General features: G+C 48.7%; 2 protein-coding genes and 1 pseudogene across 2 annotated transcripts; 1 reads left to right on the forward strand and 2 right to left on the reverse strand.

The window, feature by feature from the left end:
• The first annotated feature begins 330 nt into the window (after positions 1–330).
• On the forward strand, positions 331–1,329 carry LOC128834561 (olfactory receptor 52M1-like). Its single transcript, XM_054023472.1, has one exon. The coding sequence runs from the start codon at positions 331–333 to the stop codon at positions 1,327–1,329; it is 999 nt and encodes a 332-aa protein (XP_053879447.1).
• An 8,319-nt stretch (positions 1,330–9,648) lies between these two features.
• Positions 9,649–10,604, reverse strand: LOC128848655 (olfactory receptor 52K2-like; annotated as a pseudogene).
• Positions 10,605–18,010: 7,406 nt separating this feature from the next.
• On the reverse strand, positions 18,011–19,009 carry LOC128834026 (olfactory receptor 52R1-like). The gene is given in 1 exon segment (XM_054022436.1): positions 18,011–19,009. A coding segment is annotated over 1 exon segment (999 nt).
• Positions 19,010–19,305: the final 296 nt, after the last annotated feature.

The raw sequence follows: 19,305 nt of genomic DNA on the forward strand, positions 1-19,305 counted from the left end.
GTATAAAAATATCAAGCTCAAAACTATATCCCAGGCTAACATACAGACCTATATACTGACAAAGATGTGTAGAAATTATTGATGCACAGAGGACCATCAAATATGGAATTCATATTAGTAGGGTCAGTTGTTCATAATTCATTTCTCTGAATAATGAAAATGTCATTTTTCAGTGTGTGAAGAGAGACCAATCTGCTTCACCCATGAGAACAGCCTCCAGTAGTGAATATAGTGTCTCATATTAACATTGTCTCTCCATCCAGGCATGTGTATTGCGACCATCACCTTAGAGCCTGGGCACATACAGGAAGTCAGGGGAACGTACGATACATGCAGAAGATACCATTCTGCCTAAGAGTTGGACACCTTCTCCCCTACTTCATGTCAGATTCCAACAAAACTGATTTCACCAACCCCTCCACCTTCATCCTGCTGGGCATTCCTGGCTTGGAGATGACCCATGTCTGGATCTCCATCCCCTTCTGTGCTATGTATGTCATAGCCGTCTTGGGGAACTTCACCATCCTGTTCATTGTGAAGAGGGAGCCGAGCCTCCATGTGCCCATGTACTATTTCCTCTGCATGCTGGCCACCAGCGACCTGGTTCTGTCCACGTCCACCCTGCCCAAAACTCTGAGCATCTTCTGGTTCAATTCCAGGCAGATTGATTTCAGTGCCTGCCTCACCCAGATGTACTTCATTCACTGCTTTTCAGCGATGGAGTCTGGGATCTTCGTAGCCATGGCTTTGGATCGCTATGTGGCCACCTGCGATCCCCTGAGACATTCCACTAACCTGGCAAGCCCCGTGGTGGCCAAGATCGGCCTGGCCGTGTTACTGCGCAGCTGTATGCTCATACTCCCCTACCCCTTCCTGGCGAGGCAGTGGCCATATTGCAGAACCAATATTATCCCACACACACACTGTGAGCACATAGCCATAGTGAAGCTGGCTTGTAGCGATATCCGCATCAGTAGTTACTACAGCCTCTCTGTGGGATTTACTGTGATGGGTCTGGATATATTTTCTATCGCTGTATCATATACTCAGATTCTCAGGGCCATATTCAGTCTCCACACAAAGGACACCCGGCTGAAGACTTTTGGGACCTGTGTCTCCCACCTCTGTGCCATCATAGCCTTTTACATTCCACGTCTCTTTTCCTCCCTCGTGTCCCGATTTGGCGAGAATGTGCCCCTGCATTTTCACGTTCTCATTGCCAATGTGTACCTCCTGTTGCCCCCCATGCTGAACCCCATTATCTATGGTGTGAGAACCAAACAAATCCAGAATAGGCTGCTCCGACTCTTTACTCATAAAGGGACGTAAAGTTTTCTACTGGTGCTCTGGCTCTCAGACCGAGCTCTGTGCAGAGCTGGCTGGTGGGATGGTGCTGGGGCCTCTTCCCTGAATCACTTAGTGGACAGTAAATGTGTGATTAAACCCTTTCTGACCTTACTGGGAAATCAGACGATGTATAACTCAATAACTCAGAGGGTTGCCACCTTTCTAATTGCTGGTAACTGGACCACTGAGGCCCTGCTCTCTGCCCCGCCTCTTCCGCACAGCTCTTCCCCTTTTCCTGCATCTACTCTTCCCCCTGTCACTCTCTGGATCATCTCAACCTCCCTCCCTTCCCAGCTGGGCTCCCTCTGCTCTGGGGCTGTGACGGGAGCTGCTGCAGCCTGAGAAGGAGCCTGCAGTTAGTTCAGCGAGGACTCAATGCTGTGGCTGACAGACCAATGAGGAGCAGACAGAGAAGCCAGGAAACTGTATAAGAGAAACTGAAGCTTAGAAGCAGGGTTGTGTGTCAGATGGTCGAGACTGTGCATCATAGAGCTTGTGGGCCCTACAGATCAGCTACAAAGTCCTGCAGGAAGAGAGCATTGTGTGGCTTATTTCCTCAGCTTTATGCTCCCTTTTGTTCCACATGGCTCGGGTCCTTAGCAGGCATGGTCCCTGCCATCATAGAATCATAGAATATTATGGTGGGAAGGGAGACCTCAGGAGGTCATCTAGTCCTATCCCCTCCTCAAAGCAGGACCAACACCAACTAAATCATCCCAGGGCCTTCAAAACCTCTAAGGAAGGAGATTCCACCACCTCCCTAGGTAACCCATTCCAGTGCTTCACCACACCCCTAGTGAAATAGTGTTTCCTAATATCCAACTTAAACCTCCCCCACTGCAACTTGAGACCATTGCTCCTTGTTCTGTCATCTGACACCACTGAGAACAGCCTGGCCTCATCCTCTTTGGAACCCCCCTTCAGGTAGTTGAAAGCAGCTATCAAATCCCCGCTCATTCTTGTCTTCTACAAACTATATGAGCCCAGTTCTCTCAGCCTCTCCTCATAAGTCATGTGCTCCAGCCTCCTAATCATTTTTGTTGCCCTCCACTGGACTCTTTCCAATTTTTCCACATCCTTCTTGTAGTGTGGGGCCCAAAACTGGACACAGTATTCCAGATGAGGCCTCACCAATGCCGAATAGAGGGGAACGATCATGTCCCTCGATCTGCTGGCAATGCCCCTACTTATACAGCCCAAAATGCTGATAGCCTTCCTGGCAACAAGGGCACACTGTTGACTGATATCCAGCTTCTCGGCCACTGTGACCCCTAGGTCCTTTTCTGCAGAACTGCTACCTAACCATTCGGTCCCTAGTCTGTAACAGTGAATGGGATTTTTCCGTTCTAAGTGCAGGACTCTGCACTTGTCCTTGTTGAACCTCATCAGGTTTCTTTTGGCCCAGTCCTCTAATTTGTCTAGGTCCCTCTGTATCCTATCCCTAGCCTCCAGCGTATCTACCACTCATCCCAGTTTGGTGCCATCTGCAAACTTTCTGAGAGTGCAGTCCACGCCATCCTCCAGATCCTAAATGAAGATATTGAACAAAACAGGCCCCAGGACTGACCCTTGGGGCACTCCGCCTGATGCCGGCTGCCAACTAGACATGGAGCCAACTAGACATGATCACTACCCGTTGAGTCTGACAATCTAGTCAGCTTTCTATCCTCCTTATAGTCCATTCATCCAGCCCATATTTCTTTAACTTGCTAGCAAGAATACTGTGCGAGACCTCATCAAAAGCTTTGCTAAAGTTAATGAATAACACGTCCACTGCTTTCCCCTCATCTACAGACCCAGTTATCTCCTCATAGAAGGCAATTAGGTTAGTCAGGCACGACTTGCCCTTGGTGAATCCATGCTGACTGTTCCTGATCACTTCCCTCTCCTCTAAGTGCTTCAGAATTGATTCCTTGAGGACCTGCTCCATGATTTTTCCAGGGATTGAGGGGAGGCTGACTTGCCTGTAGTTCCCTGGATCCTCCTTCACATATTAAGTGGAAGCCATTAAGGGTGCTTCAGAATCCAGGAACTGTAAATGGCTCTGTTTAATTGCAAACCTTGCTGTATACCTGTGGGCCAGCCCACGAAGAATGGAGGCTGGGGTCTCACAGGACATGTGATCATGTCACTCGATACTGGAATCCATCTTAATCCTTGTACATTTGCTTAAATCATGTATTTTTCCCTTCAAAAGGAGGGGTGGGGGCCAAGCACACAAAGGACTCCTGCCTTGTGCAAAAGCTATAGAAAAGGGGTGAAGCAGGACAAAGGGACGGCCAGTCATGGGAAGACACCTGCTTACCACCTGAAATGTCTTCTGGAACTTACAAGGACTGTACCAGGAGTAAGGATTGGGCCCAGACTAGGAAGGAGTCTAGTTTGTGAAAGAAGCTTATTGGAACATCTTTCAGGGTGAGATATTACCTGTAAACAGAACAGGAGTACTTGTGGCACCTTAGAGACTAACAAATTTATTAGAGCATAAGCTTTCGTGGACTACAGCCCACTTCTTTGGATGCAAACTGTAAACAGTTTCTTAATGTATTAGGCTTAGACTTGCATGGTTTTGCTTTATTTTGCTTGGTGACTTACTTTTTTCTGTCTGTTATTACCTAAAGCCACTTAAATCCTACTTTTTATACTTAATATCACTTTTTTATTAATGAACCCAGAGTAAGTGATTAATACCCAGGGGAGCAAACAGCTGTGCATATCTCTTTATCAGTATTATAGAGGGTGGGCAATTTATGAGTTTACCCTGTATACGATTTATACAGAGTAAAATGAATTTATTTGGGGTTTGGATCCCATTGGGAGCTGGGTGTCTGGGTGTTGGAGGTAGGTGACTTGCTGAGCAGTTTTTGGTTAAAGTCTGCAGCTTTGGGGGCATGGAGCAGACCCTGGGCCTGAGTTGCAGCAGGCTAGCATGTCTGGCTCAACAAGGCAGGGTTCTGGAGTCCCAAGCTTGCAGGGAAAATGGGCTCAGATGTAATTTCAGCACATCATGTGACAGTCCCAAGGGGGTCTCTGTGACCAAACCCATCACAGTAATGGAACACTGAACTGTCTTATCATGTTCAGCTACTAGGAGGTGCCATGTGTAAGATACCTTATAGTAGCGATATGGTGTCATGGATTTATAGGACTTGTGCTCTCCTTCGGCTCCATATGGTCCCTGAAAGGAATCCCCTTCATTGTGACAGCCCTTCTCGAGGGTCCACTCTCTCTCTGGGATTAAGCAACAGGCCCCTCTGTCTCCTGGAACCTGTTTGGATTGTGCAGCCGAATGACACTAGCCAATAACTCTGGTCCTAGACAAAACCCAAGGAACCTCCTGTGACGGTACCTCCCATAAGGCTTTATGGAAATATGCTTAGAATGTGTTTTATGCCATGTAACATATCTCAAAGGTTATGATCTACTGAATCTATTAATCCTATTTGTATGCTTGTATCATTTTTGTATTCGAAGTTATGAATATTGGCTGTGTACTGGCTTGATTTCTAAATAACCTTAGTAGAGCATTTGGTCAGTTCCTGGAGAAAGGAATGTTGAAGTTAAGTACCTAATGAAGAGACACTTAAAGGACAATGAATCTTGGAAGGCTCCAGTCCACATAAGAAGTCTACTTGAGGACGTTCAAGGTAGCATGTAAACAATGGATGGTACCTGTAAGAACTGAGTCATGCATCGACATCTGACTTGCCCAGGTGACTCCTAAACTCCATCTTGGAGCTGGACTTTGCATAGGAGTGAGGGGAGGGGGTCTCCACCCACAAGAGAGTCTATTTAAACCCCGGGGAGACCCCTCCATTTGGTCTTCAGCTGGCTAAAGAGGGAGCCTCTCCACCCCCCAGGATACTTGAAAGAAACTGGAACAAAGGACAGTGTGCAAGAGGTGTGAGTGATTGCCAGACCCAGGCTAAAAGGAGATTAGTCTGTAAAAGGGAGCATTCTGGAACTGCTGAGGTTCTGATCTGTATTCAGTTTGATTAGACTTAGATTTGCACATTTTATTTTATTTTGCTTGGTGACTTACTTTGTTCTGTCTGTTACTACTTGGAACCACTTAAATCCTACTTTCTGTATTTAATAAAATCACTTTTTACTTATTAATTAACTCAGAGTATGTATTAATACCCGGGGCAGCAAACAGCTATGCATCTCTCTCTATCAGTGTTATGGAAGGTGAACAATTTATGAGTTTACCCTGCATAAGCTTTATAGAGGGTAAAACATATTTATTTGTGCTTAGACCCCACTGGGAGTCGGGCATCTGAGTGCTAGAGACAAACACACTTCTGTTAGCTGCTTTCAGGTAAACCTGCAGCTTTGGGGCAAGTAATTCAGACCCTGGGTCTTTTTTGGAGCAGACGGGAGTGTCTGGCTCAGCAAGACAGGGTGCTGGGTTCCCGAGCTGGCAGGGAAAGCAGGAGCAGAGGTAGTCTTGGCACATCGGGTGGCAGCTCCCAAGAGGGGTTCTGTGATCCAATCCATCACATCTCCATCTTGCAGTGTCCAGTTATGCAAACTGACCAAGGGAAGGGGGGGGGTGACTTACTCAAGAGTCAAACAGGTCCTTTGACACTGCCTATGCCAGTGTCCTTCGTTCCTGTGAGGCTGGTCTGGGTTTGTCCCATACATGCCCTGATGAAGTGTGAACTGCCCCTCTGCTCCTGGAGAGTTTTGCCTGGGCCTCTGCTCCTGGAGAGTTTTTGCCTGGGCTTGTCTTAAGCCATGAGGACACATTTCCGGCTTCATAACTATAGACATGAAATTACAGGCTATAACATTACTATAACAACAATGCTCAGTGCATCATGAGGCTTCTGAAGACACTCAACATGACAAACTTTGCATTGGATACCACACAATCATTTTATGAGGATGAACATGGTGGTGCAGGCTGATCCCCCAAGGTACAGAGCATCTCATGGAGTGACTCTCAGCCAGTGTAAAACAGAAGGGTTTGTTGACATTCTTAACACTGCATAGGAAGATCTCAGGGCCCTCAGGCCTAACATCCCTCAACACAGTACATCTAGGTCTCTCCCACATCCAGGTGGGCTCTGGATGATCTCTCTCCCCAGTCCAGAAGCCCCACCTTCCAGACTATATCATCTCCCCCTACAGCTCCTCCCCGTCCTTTGTCTTCATTCCTAGTTAAACACGCGGCCTGTTCCTCCCCTCTTCCATCCTTTGTTCCCTCAGTAGCTGGAATCAGCTGATCAGGTCACCAGGGTCCTCTGTACTCATCCCTTTGTCCTTCACTGGTAAGAACTGGCTGACTGGCTGGTACGAACAAGCTGGGGTGGTCTTCCTGATCAACAGGTCACTAGGGTACCCCATCTCCAGGCAGTTGTCAGGTGTCCTGAGATCTAAACAAGGTCACACCTAGTTCTCTGTAACAACACCTCTCCCACCACCTTGTTAAACATGCAGCACACATGGAAAACTGAGATCTACAGTATTCATTCAAAACGCTAAGAAAATCCCCCACTTTGTCACATCTGCTCAGCTAACAGGCAGTATGTAACTTATGGAGATCAGATTTCTGGTATCTCTCACTATCAAGGCAGCTCTATAGCCCATCCATATCTGGTACAAGATGGGTTTGTTGTACATGCTCCAATCATGCTCAACCCTGAGCATGTGGGCAAGACCCACCAGTCAGACATCTTGGAAAATAATTTTCTGTAGTAACTCAGAGCCCTCCACGTCTAGTGTCTCATCTCTGGCATTGGAAATATTTGCTGCCATCAGTCACAGATCAGCTACATGCCACTGTAGGCAGTCTCATCATACCATCCCCTCCAGACACTGATCAAGATCAGTCTTGAAGCCATTGAGGTTAGTTCCCCCACTGCTTCCCTCAGAAGGCTGTTCCAAAATTTCACTCCTCTGATGATTAGAAACCTTCATCTAATTTCAAGCCTAAACTTGTTGAAGACAAGTTTTTAGCCATTTGTCCTTGTGCCAGCATTTGCTCTTAATTTAAATAACTTCTCCATAAATATATCAGAGGGATCAATATCAGGGAGGGAGAGAACAGTCATATCTCCCCTCAGCCTTTGTTTGGTTAAGATAAACAAGCCAACAACAGCTGCTCACTCTGCAGCCTCTTGGTGGCAGAAAAGGGACCTGTGGGGGAGTGGGTCCAGACAGTTTAGAGAAATCAGTATCTCTTTGTGGTAAAAGTCTCCCAGGTCTCAGAGTGACTAATAATGCAACATGTATGCTGCAAGAAAACATCAGAAAGAAAAGTTGCATTTCCAGCTTTCTGCTATTTGTTCTTTCCCTCCCTCTCTCTCTCTCTCCTTTTGTGCATGTCCATCTTGTGTTGTCTGGAGAAAAACTGAATTCAACTGCAACAACAGCAGCCCAAAAGCTACCACCTAAACCTGAGCCTTTTTCTCAACAAGGGTCTCCAACTCTTACTAAAAACTGTCAACAAGGGGTTTCTTTTTAAAAGATGCTCTAAAGAGACAAGGAAAAGGAAAATCCTTAAAAATATTTCAATTCATTTTGTAAGTTGTATATGTTGTAACTGTTTTTTTCTTAGAATCATAGACCCGTAGGCTGAGAAGGGACTGCAAGGGTCTGCTAGTATAACCCCCTGCCAAGATGCAGGAGTCTTCTTTCTCTGTGTAATCAATAAAAGGCCAGCATGTATTTCATGGCATTCATTACAATGGGAGTTGCCAGCTATAACTTTGTGTGAAACCCTGGACTACACTTAACTGTTTAGTATTGTGACAGTAAAACAAGGGCTTTATTAACCCCTTCAGCCCACTGTTTTTGAGATACCTGCTTTCCCCTCACAAACAGAAGAACAAATGTGTATGGCTGGAAGGACCTATGCTGAGAGAAGAAGAAAATATCTGATGTTAGAAGACCCAACTGTTGACCAACAGGGATGGCTTGTGAGTGTGGGAGACAGAACTTGGACCTCGTCTGTTATATTGTCTCCCAGGGGAGGTCAGAATGGCCACAAGCTTCACTATGATCAAAACTAAAGGCAAAACAGCTCTTTAAATTAGCTGTCAATAACCCCCCCTCTCTGTTACCCCCCCCCCAAAGCCAATACATTACTCTAGATATTTCTCCTCCATCTTTGGAAGAAAGAGAGAGGAAGAGGGGGAAAAACATAACATTTTAAATAGGTGGCATTCTGATTGTCTGGTGATGGAGGATTTCTAAGCGAATAGACAGAGGAGATTTAGCTTTATGCAGGACTGGGGTTCATTTCTCTACCTTGGATGGTGTAAGGGGTCGGACTCACCCTTGCAGCACCTCCTGCTGGTCATCTGGGGAATCAGCTCAATCCAGCCTGGAGCACCCTCTGCAGGCCAGTGATCCACCTTGTCCTTCACACTGGCCCCCATGACCCTCCCAGGACCCCGGTGCCCCTTGCTCTGGGTGCTGCCCCCTGGCAGTACCCACACACGCTAGGTCTCCCCTCCCAGGGGAACCCCCACCCACTAACCCCACCTCACCTCAGGATAAGGCTACGGCCAGTCACCATCTAGCCCCATGCCCAGGGGCAGACTGCAGTATCAGCCACTGATCACAGGCCAGGTTGGGTTTGGACCTGCTGCCTTGGCCTACCCCTGGGTTGCCCTCTGAAACTCCTAGTACCCCTTGGCCTTCTCCTAGGCCACAGCCTGGGGCTTTCCAGGCTGGAGCTCCCCAGCTCCTCTGCCTTTCCCCAGCCTGCTCCACTACAGGTACCCTGTCTCTAGCTTCCTGCAGCCAGCGCCCCCCCCCCCAAGTGCAGAGAGAGACACTATCTGAGCTCCTGGCTCCCTGCCTTTATAGGGCCAGCTGAGTCTATTTGGGGCATGGCCCCAGCTGCAGCCACTTCCCCCAAATCAACTCAGCCTTCCCTGCCCCAGCCGTCTCCCAGGGCTGTTCCAAACCCCTCAGGGCAGGAGCAGGTGTCCACCCTGCTACAGATGGTTGCAGAACAGTCCTTGGCAAGCAGCAGAGGAGCTCTCTTGCTTGACCAATAGGGTCGTTTGTGATAGGCTGGACCAGAAGAGGTCTGCAAAGAATGTCCCAGCAGTCCACAGAGAGCTGGCTGCTCACATCACTGACACTCCTCTTTATCTCCAGCTACAAAATTGTAATTTTCAGGAAGCTAAAAATACACAGCATACTTTCCCAGTATTGCTTTTCCATGCCAATCAGTGCTGTAGTTGCTCTAGTGATGTATGATGATCAAGAAGAGCAGAGAAGATGCCACGGGCGATGGTAAATGGGAGGGATGGAATGCTCTCCGTGAAGATATGCTTCCCCCTATGTAATAGCTTGAAAGCCCCTATTATAGAAGACTCTGCGGACCCTTTCACGGATCTTTTTAGTTCTGACCCCATAGATGATGGGGTTCATCATGGGTGGAACCAGCAGATATACATTGGCTACAATAATGTGAACAAGAGGAGCCATGCTGTGACCGAAACGATGGGTGAGAATGGAGAAAAAAGCTGGAATATAAAACCCTAGGATGACTCAGATGTGGGAGCTACAGGTGCCTAGGGATGTGAGATGTGCCTCTTTGGAGGGGAGTTTGAAGATGGCCCGGAGGATCAGGATGTAGGACAGGACAACGAGGATAAAATCTAACCCCGCTGTTACAAATGCCACAATCAGACTATAGGCTCTCACGACTGTTGTGTCCACACAGGCCAGTTTCACCAGTGCCATGAACTCACAATAGGTGTGAGAAATGACACGGGTTCTGCAGTATGGGAGCCACTGCAGCAGGAATGGGTGTGGGTCTACTAACACAGCCCCCCTCATCACAACACCAAGACCTATTTGGGCTATGGCCTGATGGGTGAGGATGGCCGAGTGTTGCAGCGGGTTACAAATAGCAATGTAGCAATCAAAGGCCATGGCCAGCATGAACCCTAACTCCATGATTGACAGTGAATGAAGGAGGTACATCTGGGCCAGACAGGCATTGGTGTGAATGGCCCAGTCCCTGAAACAGAATATGCGGAGGGTTTTGGGCAGGGGGGTGGTGGATACGACCAGGTTGGCGAGCGCCAGCATGGAAAGGAAAAGGTACATGGGCTCGTGGAGGCTCGGTTCAGTCTTGATAACAGTCAGGAGGAGGCCGTTCCCTAGGAGAGACAGAATGTAGATCGAGCAGAAGGGGATGGAGATCCAGACATGTGCCGTCTCCAGGCCCGGGATGCCGAGGAGGATGAAGGTGGAGGGTGGGGCATGGTTGAGTTGGAAGCTGCCATGGTGGGGCCGGTTGGGTGTGGTCAGTTCCATGGCATGGCTGCCTCCTGCTCCTGTAAGTAACCATTAAAACAATCATTAATCAGCTAATGGGAACATAACAAGGTGGCATTTTCTCAACAGTAATTGATCCAATATACCCCTAAGGTCACATGGGCACCGAATCATAACTAATCCATTATACATACTAACCATTCCAGCCATTCTGTTCTGAATGCCACATAGCTTCAGCCATTATTGGACAGTGTAGATTTACAATGCTGAGCAGTGGTAAAATCCACATTTCCAAGATCCCTGTGTGGATCAGAGTGTAGAATTTGTCCAAGATTTCACAAATTCAAGCCAGTGAATCCACAAACCACTAACCCATACAAAACATACAGGTGCCCCTGTCATGAAGAGTAAAGCTAGGACACCTGCGGGGTCTTCCTAAGGGACAGGGACATTAAACTGAGCTAATGTTCCCCAAAATATCCTAATGGATTCAGACATAGGATATTTCTAAATGTCCCTTTCTAAATATCCAGAAGAAGACAGAAAATCTGCCCTTCATTGAATAACTGTGGCCCTTCTGAGTTAAAAGTTGAATCAAGCCCAAACTTTTTGGCAGCACAACCCCATTTTAATGAACTGTTTCCTCCTGGGACCCCATAAGAATGACCATACTAGGTCAGACCAAAGGTCCATCCAGCCCAGTATCCTGTCTACTGACAGTGGCCAATGCCAGGTGTCCCAGAAGGAGTGAACCTAACAGGTAATGATCAAGTGATATCTCTCCTGCCATCCCTCTCCACCCTCTGACAAACAGAGGCTAGGGACACCATTCCTTACTCATCCTGGCTAATAGTCATAATGGACTAAACTTCCATTAATTTATCTAGTTCTCTTTTAAACCCTGTTATAGTCCTAGCCTTCACAACCTCCTCATGCAAGGAGTTCCACAAATTGACTGTGCACTGTGTGAAGAAGAACTTCCTTGTATTTGTTTTAAACCTGCTGCCCATTAATTTCATTTGGTGGCCCCTAGTTCTTCTATTATGGGAACAAGTAAATAACTTTTCCTTATTCACTTTCCCCACACCACTCATGATTTTATGTACCTCTATCATATCCCCCCTTAGTCTCCTCTTTTCCAAGCTGAAAAGTCCTAGCCACTTTAATCTCTCCTCATATGGGACCCATTCCAAACCCCTAATAATTTTAGTTGCCCTTCTTTGAACCTTTTCTAATGCCAGTATATCTTATTCTCTATCCCTTTTTGAATGATTCCTAACATCCTGTTTGCTTTTTTGACTGCCTCTGCACACTGCCTGGACGTCTTCAGAGAACTATCCACGATGACTCCAAGATCGTTCCTGATTAGTTGTAGGTAAATTAGCCCCCACCCATCATATTGTATGTATAGTTGGGGTTATTTTTTCCAATGTGCATTACTTTACATTTATCCACATTAAATTTCATTTGCCATTTTGTTGCCCAATCACTTAGTTTCATGAGATCTTTTTGAAGTTCTTCACAGTCTGCTTTGGTCTTAACTAACTTGAGCAGTTTAGTATCATTTTGAGCAGTTTAATATCAGCATGGAGGATGCATCTTCCTCAGAGAGTGACTTTGTATATAAGGTGTCTGTGAGGTCACATGGTGCAGAGGATGCCATTTTGTGGAGCAAAATGGCGTGCTCTATGCATCATGATCTTGCATGCCCCATACATGAGAGGTCACACTGTGCAGATCAAACTGGTGTCCTCTGCACACTAGGGATCATCAGAACCTTCCAGTCAAGGCATGTTCAACACTCTGGCCTAACTTTGAGGCATTCAGGGGCCTGGACCGAGCATGTGTAAAAGGACCTAAATCCCCGGGATGAAGACGTGACTCCTATGCTCCTCAGGCTTAATGGAACTTTCTACTATGAATGTAAAACTCATTTATGCATCAGATAGACCTTTCCCATGGGCCAGGCCCAGACTGTGAAACAAATCCCCATAAGAACTAAGGACCACTCCCAACCAGGCTTCTCTAGCATGAGCACAGGGCCATGTCGGCATCAGAAACACTGGGGCCATGTCGGCGTCCAGAGCACCAGGAGGAGGGCGGAGAGCGTGGCTGGGGCTCCGTTCTCCCTGGCGTCCGGAGAGCCGGGAGGCGGGCGGAGAGCCCGGCTGGGGCTCCGCTCTCCCCGGCGTCCAGAGCGCCGGGAGGAGGGCGGAGAGCCCGGCTGGGGCTCCGCTCTCCCCGGCGGGCAGAGCGTCAAGGGAGGGCAGCAAGCCCACTACGGCTCCGCTCTCCCCGGTGGGCAGAGCGTCAAGGGAGGGCAGCAAGCCCACTACGGCTCTGCTCTCCCCGGCGGCCAGAGCCGGAGCACCGCGCCGCCCCCCTCCAGGTGCCGCCCCAAGCACAAGCTTGGTGGGCTGGTGCCTGGAGCCGGCCCTGGTTGCTTCCACCTATCTATTCCATCCGTCCCTCTCTGCACACAGCCCTCTCTCTGCCTAGCTATCCGGCACTGCACAGCAGGAGTTAAAGGCATGAAGTGGAAAATAAATGCACAGCTAGGTAAATCTACAGGGGAATCCTTCAGGAGATACAAAGTAATTCCGCAGGCTGAAATTGTACCAAGACACCAGGTCCAATGCTCCTAAAACTTTCATGAATTGGCAAGTGATCAAGTGTCCAGACCCTTGGTTTTATCTCTCACCAGCCCTCTCAATCCCCACCGAGTGAGCAGGCTGGGGTAACCCCAGGGAAAGCAGAAGCCAAGAAATTTGATATGGTTGGTATTAGTGAAACCTAGTGGAGCAATGCACAACTGGAACATTAGAATCACTAGAGCCGATCTATTTAGGAAGGACAGAGTAGGCAGAAGGCAGGGCATTGCCCCCGAAAGCAGGTAATGCTATCTTTAATGTAGAGTTATTGATACTTCAGAAGGACGGGAACAAGAAGATAGGAACAGCCAGACTGCAAGAAGCCACTATTAGCCTGAAATCAAAATGTCCACAAAGTCTTTTGCACCAGTTAAACTGAATAAATGTAAAATTGCACCCTACATTAAACCAGTGCAACCCCCTATATACCCGAGGCCCAAGCTCCACTTCTTTGGAGGCTGAGCTGTAAATGCCTGTGCGGTTAGTACTGATGGTGTGAGTAAAGTTACCGAAAGGTTCCTTAGAGAAAGGCGGGCAACATCTGGAGGTGGAATTCCCAGCTCGGATAGACTTACCCGCGCTAGGGCTGACCCAGCGCACTCATTACAAATAGAAGTGTAGCTGCTGCAATGCAAGCAGTGGGGCAGGCCAGCCTCCCAAATACACAGCTAGGGGTTCTGATGGGCTTGAACTTGGCCCCTTGCATGACCACGTCTACCCTGCTGTGTTTAACATGCTGGCTCCATCAGAGCTGGGAGCGACGTCTACAGCTGCTGTGTAGACAAACTCGCAGACACTAGATGGAGAAGTGAGAACGTCACTGGGGGAGAAGCAAGCAAGCAAGGTGTGCCCTCTGTTCTTGTCATGAAATCATTTGGTCCCAATCCTTTGGGTGCTTTGTGTGCAAAGCTCCCACCAATGTCCATAGGAATCCCAACCGCCGATAGATGCCAGGTAAGCCACCTAGTATGAACCTCCTGCGTTCTCTCTCCAAAAAGTACCAGCAGTGAGGATGGCCATTGTTCTCCCAAGCATATGCAGAGCTCAGCCTGGCATTCCCTGGTTCTCAGGCAAGGCAGCTCTGCTCTAGCTGCGAATCCTGAGAACAGAGAATTTAGACACAACAGAATCAGTCCAGCTGAAAGGTTTGCGCTTCTCACATGAATTTATTGCTGGAATTGATGCTGGTTTGACAGCCCTGGAGAAAGCTTAACGGTGGGTCAAGCTACAATCACCCACGCCATTCCAATAGGCCTCGTCTCTGACCGACAGAGGCTTCCTCTGAGGGGTGATGGAACAGGGGGTCCAAGGGGCCATGGTCCATCCACTTTTCATCATGGCCTGGCCACCTGCCCCTCCTCATCCCCCCAAGTTCCTGCCCCCAGCCAAGCCAGAAGCCAGAGCTGGACCAGGGGGTCCTGGCCCCTCCATCTCTCCAGGGTGGGGCAGCCTGAGAGCAGCCCCAGCCCAGCCTATGGACCTGCCCCCAGGGTCCCCTGTCCAGGGCAGGTGGAGGGTCCACAGTTCCTCATAGCTGCTTGGGAGGCTCTTTCCATGGCCCTGTTGTGCCTCTTCAGACCCTGAGGCCCCACCCAGGCCAGAAGCTGGAGCTGGGTTGGGGTAAGAGCCATGTGGGCAGCTGTGGGGAGCCACAGACCCTCCACCTGCCCTGGGCAGGAGGCCCAGTGGGTGGGGACTTGGGCTGGGGGCAGCTCTTGGGTCCCCCCGCTCTGGGCAGATGGAGGGGCCTGGTTTCCCGGGCCCAGTTGCAGCTTCTGGCTCGTCAGTGGGGCGGGAACTTGGGGGCAAGAGGAGTGGTGGGTCCACAGAGGGGGTGGTGCCTCGTGCCTCCCCCCAGTTTAAGGAAGAATCCATTGCCCTTGCTGCCGCTAAGAATGGGGAGTGCAGCTGAGCCTCCCAGGCCTGTTCCACCCATCTCCTCTCTGCTGAGATTCCTTCCAGGGGAATAATTAGCCACCATTGTCCCAAAAGTGTCAGGGCTGAGCCATCCAATCCCGTTACCCACATGGATGGTAATCCTCACATCACAATCCCTTCCCTCCTCTGTTGTAGGTATTCACTTCTCTCCATAGGAAGCAATGCACAGTGAGCAAGAATGATTTGAATCAGGTCTCTCTCTCAGTTGGCTGCAATGGGCCAGATCTCCAGCTGCGTTAAAATGCACATTTCAGTTAGTGAGGGAGGTGCAAGGAGCTGGGAGCAAGAGGAATGCAAGGAGCTGGGAGCAAGAGGTGCAAGGAGCTCAGAGTGAGAGGGTGTGCTGCTGGAGGACTGAGGAGCACAAGCGTTATCAGGCATCAGGAGGAAGGTCCTGTGGTGAGGATAAGGCCATGGGGAAGTAGCCCGGGGAGTAGTAGCTGTTGTGCAGCTGTTCCAGGAGGCACTATAGACAGCTGCAATCCACAGGGCCCTCGGATGGAACCCGGAGTAGAGGGTGGGCCCTGGTTCCTCCATCCCCCCAACTCCCTATTTGATAGAAGAGGAGTTGACCTGGGCTGTGGGTGCTACCAGAGGGGAAGGTCTCTGGCCTATCCCCCAACCCACTAGATGGGTCAGCAGAGACTGAGGTGATTGTTCTCCTCCCTTTCCCCATGCTGGCCAGTGATGAGGTTTGCTAAGCGAACGGCAGGTTTGTGCCACTAACAAAAGGAGCCAAACTGATGACTTCTGTGAACCTCTGAGGTGAGCAAATCCTCCAGAAAGTGACAGATCCACCAAGGCAGAGGAGGAACTTTTGTCACAGGGGCCAGAACCACAAAGATCTATCAAATGGTCCCCAGAGTCTTCTAAGCCAGGGATTTCATGCTATTCCATAGGGGGAAGCATTTTAATGGAGAGATTGTCTCATGTACCCTCCCCTCCCATTCACCGTCACTATGGAGTCCTCCTTGTCAACTCCGCATCTCCATGGAGACCTCCCCTCAAATTCACAATCACAATGAAAACCCGTGGTGGTGACAGCAATGGCAGAGATGGAAAGGGAACGTCAGGACAGTATAGTCAGTGCTCAACTTGCTCCAGGATTTGCCAGGAATGACCCCTGACACCTCTAGGCTTGGCAGTTCAGAGCTCCAGGACCTCTGGGCTTGCTGCATCAGTTATGAATGTTACAAAAAATGCCTGAGCCCAGGCACTGAATTGCTTGAGCCCCGGCATTTCTTTCATTACAAATTAAGCACTGAGTATAGTCTGTATTTTTAGTGGCAATTTTGTGACAGGAAACATGGAGGTGGATCCAGCAACAAGTGACCAGTTGCTTTCTGAAGAAGACCAGTGAGGGCCCAGTAAATCTGAGGGTCACTAGGAGAGGAGGTGCCGAATTCTCCTGTACCTGGGGGGGGGTGCTCGACTCCTGCTCTGCCCCAGACCCTGCCCCCAATCCACCCCTCCCCACTCCTTCCCATCCTCTCCCCTTCCCCTTCATGCAGACCTGGGCATCCCATCTCAAAATGATTTATTGGAATTGGAAAAAGGTACAAATAAGGGCAACAGAAATGATTAGGGGTATGGAACAGCTTTGATATGAGGAAAGATTAAAAGACTGGGAGTTTTTAGCTTGGAAAAGAGATGACTAAGGGAGGATATGAGAGAGGTCTATAAAATCATGAATGGTGCAGAAAAATTGAATAAGGGAATGTTATTTGCTCCTTCACATAACACAAGAACTAGGGGTCACCTAATGAAATTAATAAGCAGCAGATTTAAAACAAACATAAGGAAGAATTTCTTCACAGTCAACCTGTGTCACTCTTTTCCAGAGGATGTTGTGAAGGCCAAAACTATAACACAGTTCCAACAAGAACTAGATAAGTTCATGGAGGATAGGTCCATCAATGGCTATTAGCCAGGATGGGCAGGGATGGTGTCCTTAGCCTCTGTTTGCCAGAAGCTGGGAATGGGTGACAGGGCATGAATCACTTGACAATTACCTGTTCTGTTCATTCCCTCTGGGGCACCTGGCATTGGCCCCTGTCAGAAGACAGGATACTGGCTTAGATGAACTGTTCATTTTATCCAGTATGGCCGTTCTGATTTCTGATATAGACCCCACTCCCCTCCCAGAGTAGAGACAGAACGCAGGAGTCCTGATGGCATCTCTCTCTCTGCAGATTTAGTAGCAAAGTAAGAAACTACATTAAAATTTTAACCCTAAGCTGTGGCTCTTAAGTGACTTTCACAAGATGTCAGAACATATTTGTATTAGAGTTGAGTGGCTTTAATATGTATTTAATTTTCTTTCTTTTATATAGGAATTAGATACAGTTCTCCTGTCATCTAATAGCTAAGTTATGTGCAAAAAACCTAGAGTTTTCAAGAGCCAAGTAGACCCTGGTATCACGGTTAAAGTTGTCACTCCTAGCAAAATCTGAAATGGCTCCCTTGCAGGTGGTGGGCGAGAAGGGTGGTGGAAATGATCTAGAGACAGAAAAGGGTAGGGGAATAGAGAAGCAAGTGACAGGGCCGGAGCCTTTGCGAGGAAGAGGCAGAGCAGGGGCGAAGCCTAGGTAGAAGAGCTGGGGCAAGGGGTCCAGTTTCCAGGAATTAGAAAAGTTGCAACCCAGTGAATTGTACACAGATTGAATCCCCAGTTTGTCATGCTGACACAGCACAGTAAGGTCAGGGAAGGGTTTAATGTCTATCTGACTGCCCAGTAAGTGATTCAGGGAAGAGAGCCCAGCACCATGTCACCAGCCACCTCTGCACGGAGCTCGGTCTGAGAGCCAGAGCACCAGGACAAAACTTTAGGTCCCTTTATGAGTAAAGAGCCGGAGCAGCCTGTCCCGGATCTGTTTGGTCCTCACCCCATAGATGATGGGGTGTAGCATGGGGGGCACCAGAAGGTACACATTGGCAATGAGAACGAGAATATGCGGGGGAACATTGTGGCCAAACCGGTGCGTGAGGGAGGAGAAGAAATCTGGGATGTACAAAGCTAAGATGGCACAAAAGTGGGAGCTGCAAGTCCCAAAAGTCTTGAGCCGGGCATCCTTTGTGGGCAGGCACAAGATGGCCCTGATGATCTGAGTATAGGACACTGTGATAAAAAACACATCCAGACCAATCACAGAGAATAGCACAAAGAGGCCATAGTAACTACTGATGCGGGTGTCGGCGCAAGCCAGTTTCACCACAGCTATGTGCTCGCAGTATGAGTGGGGGATGATGTTGGTTCTGCAATATGGCCACTGCCTCACCAGGAAGGGATAGGGCAATACAAGTATGCCGCTGCGCAGCACAATGGCCAGGCCCATCTTGGCCACAACAGGGCTTGTCAGGATGGTGGAATATCTCAGGGGATTGCAGATGGACACATAGCGATCAAAAGCCATGGCCACTAAGATCCCAGACTCCATTGTTGAGAAGCAGTGAATGAAGTACATCTGGGTGAGGCAGGCACTGAAATCTAATTCCCTGGAATTGAACCAGAAGATGCTCAGCATTTTGGGGAGGGTGGATGTGGAGAGGACCAGGTCACTGAAGGCCAGCATGCAGAGGAAATAGTACATGGGTCCATGGAGGCTCTGCTCCCTCTTCACGATGAACAGGATGGTGAAGTTCCCCAAGATGGCTATGAGATAGATGACACAGAAGGGGATGGATATCCAGACATGGGCTGCCTCCAGGCCAGGAATGCCCATCAGGATGAAGGTGGAGGGGTTTGTTAAGTCGGTTGTGTTGGAATCTGACATGGAGTAGGGGTGAAGGTGTCCAACTCTGAGGCAGAATGGTGTCTAGTGCATGTACCGTATGTTCTCCCTCACTTCCTGTATGTGCCCAGGGTCTAGGGTGATGGTTGCAGTACAAATTCCAGTATGGAGAGACAATGTTAATATGAGACACTACATGCACTAATGGAGGCTGTTCTCATGGATGAACCAGATTGGTCGCTCTTCACACACTGAAAAATGACATTTTCATTACTCAGATAAATTAATTATTAACAACTGACCCTACTAATGCATATTTATTATTTTATGATACTCCATGCATCAATAATTCCTAATCATTGTGGTGCGGGGAAACTTAAAAGGCACCA

The sequence above is a fragment of the Malaclemys terrapin genome, chromosome 1 (assembly GCF_027887155.1).
Source record: "Malaclemys terrapin pileata isolate rMalTer1 chromosome 1, rMalTer1.hap1, whole genome shotgun sequence".
NCBI lineage: Eukaryota > Metazoa > Chordata > Testudines > Emydidae > Malaclemys > Malaclemys terrapin.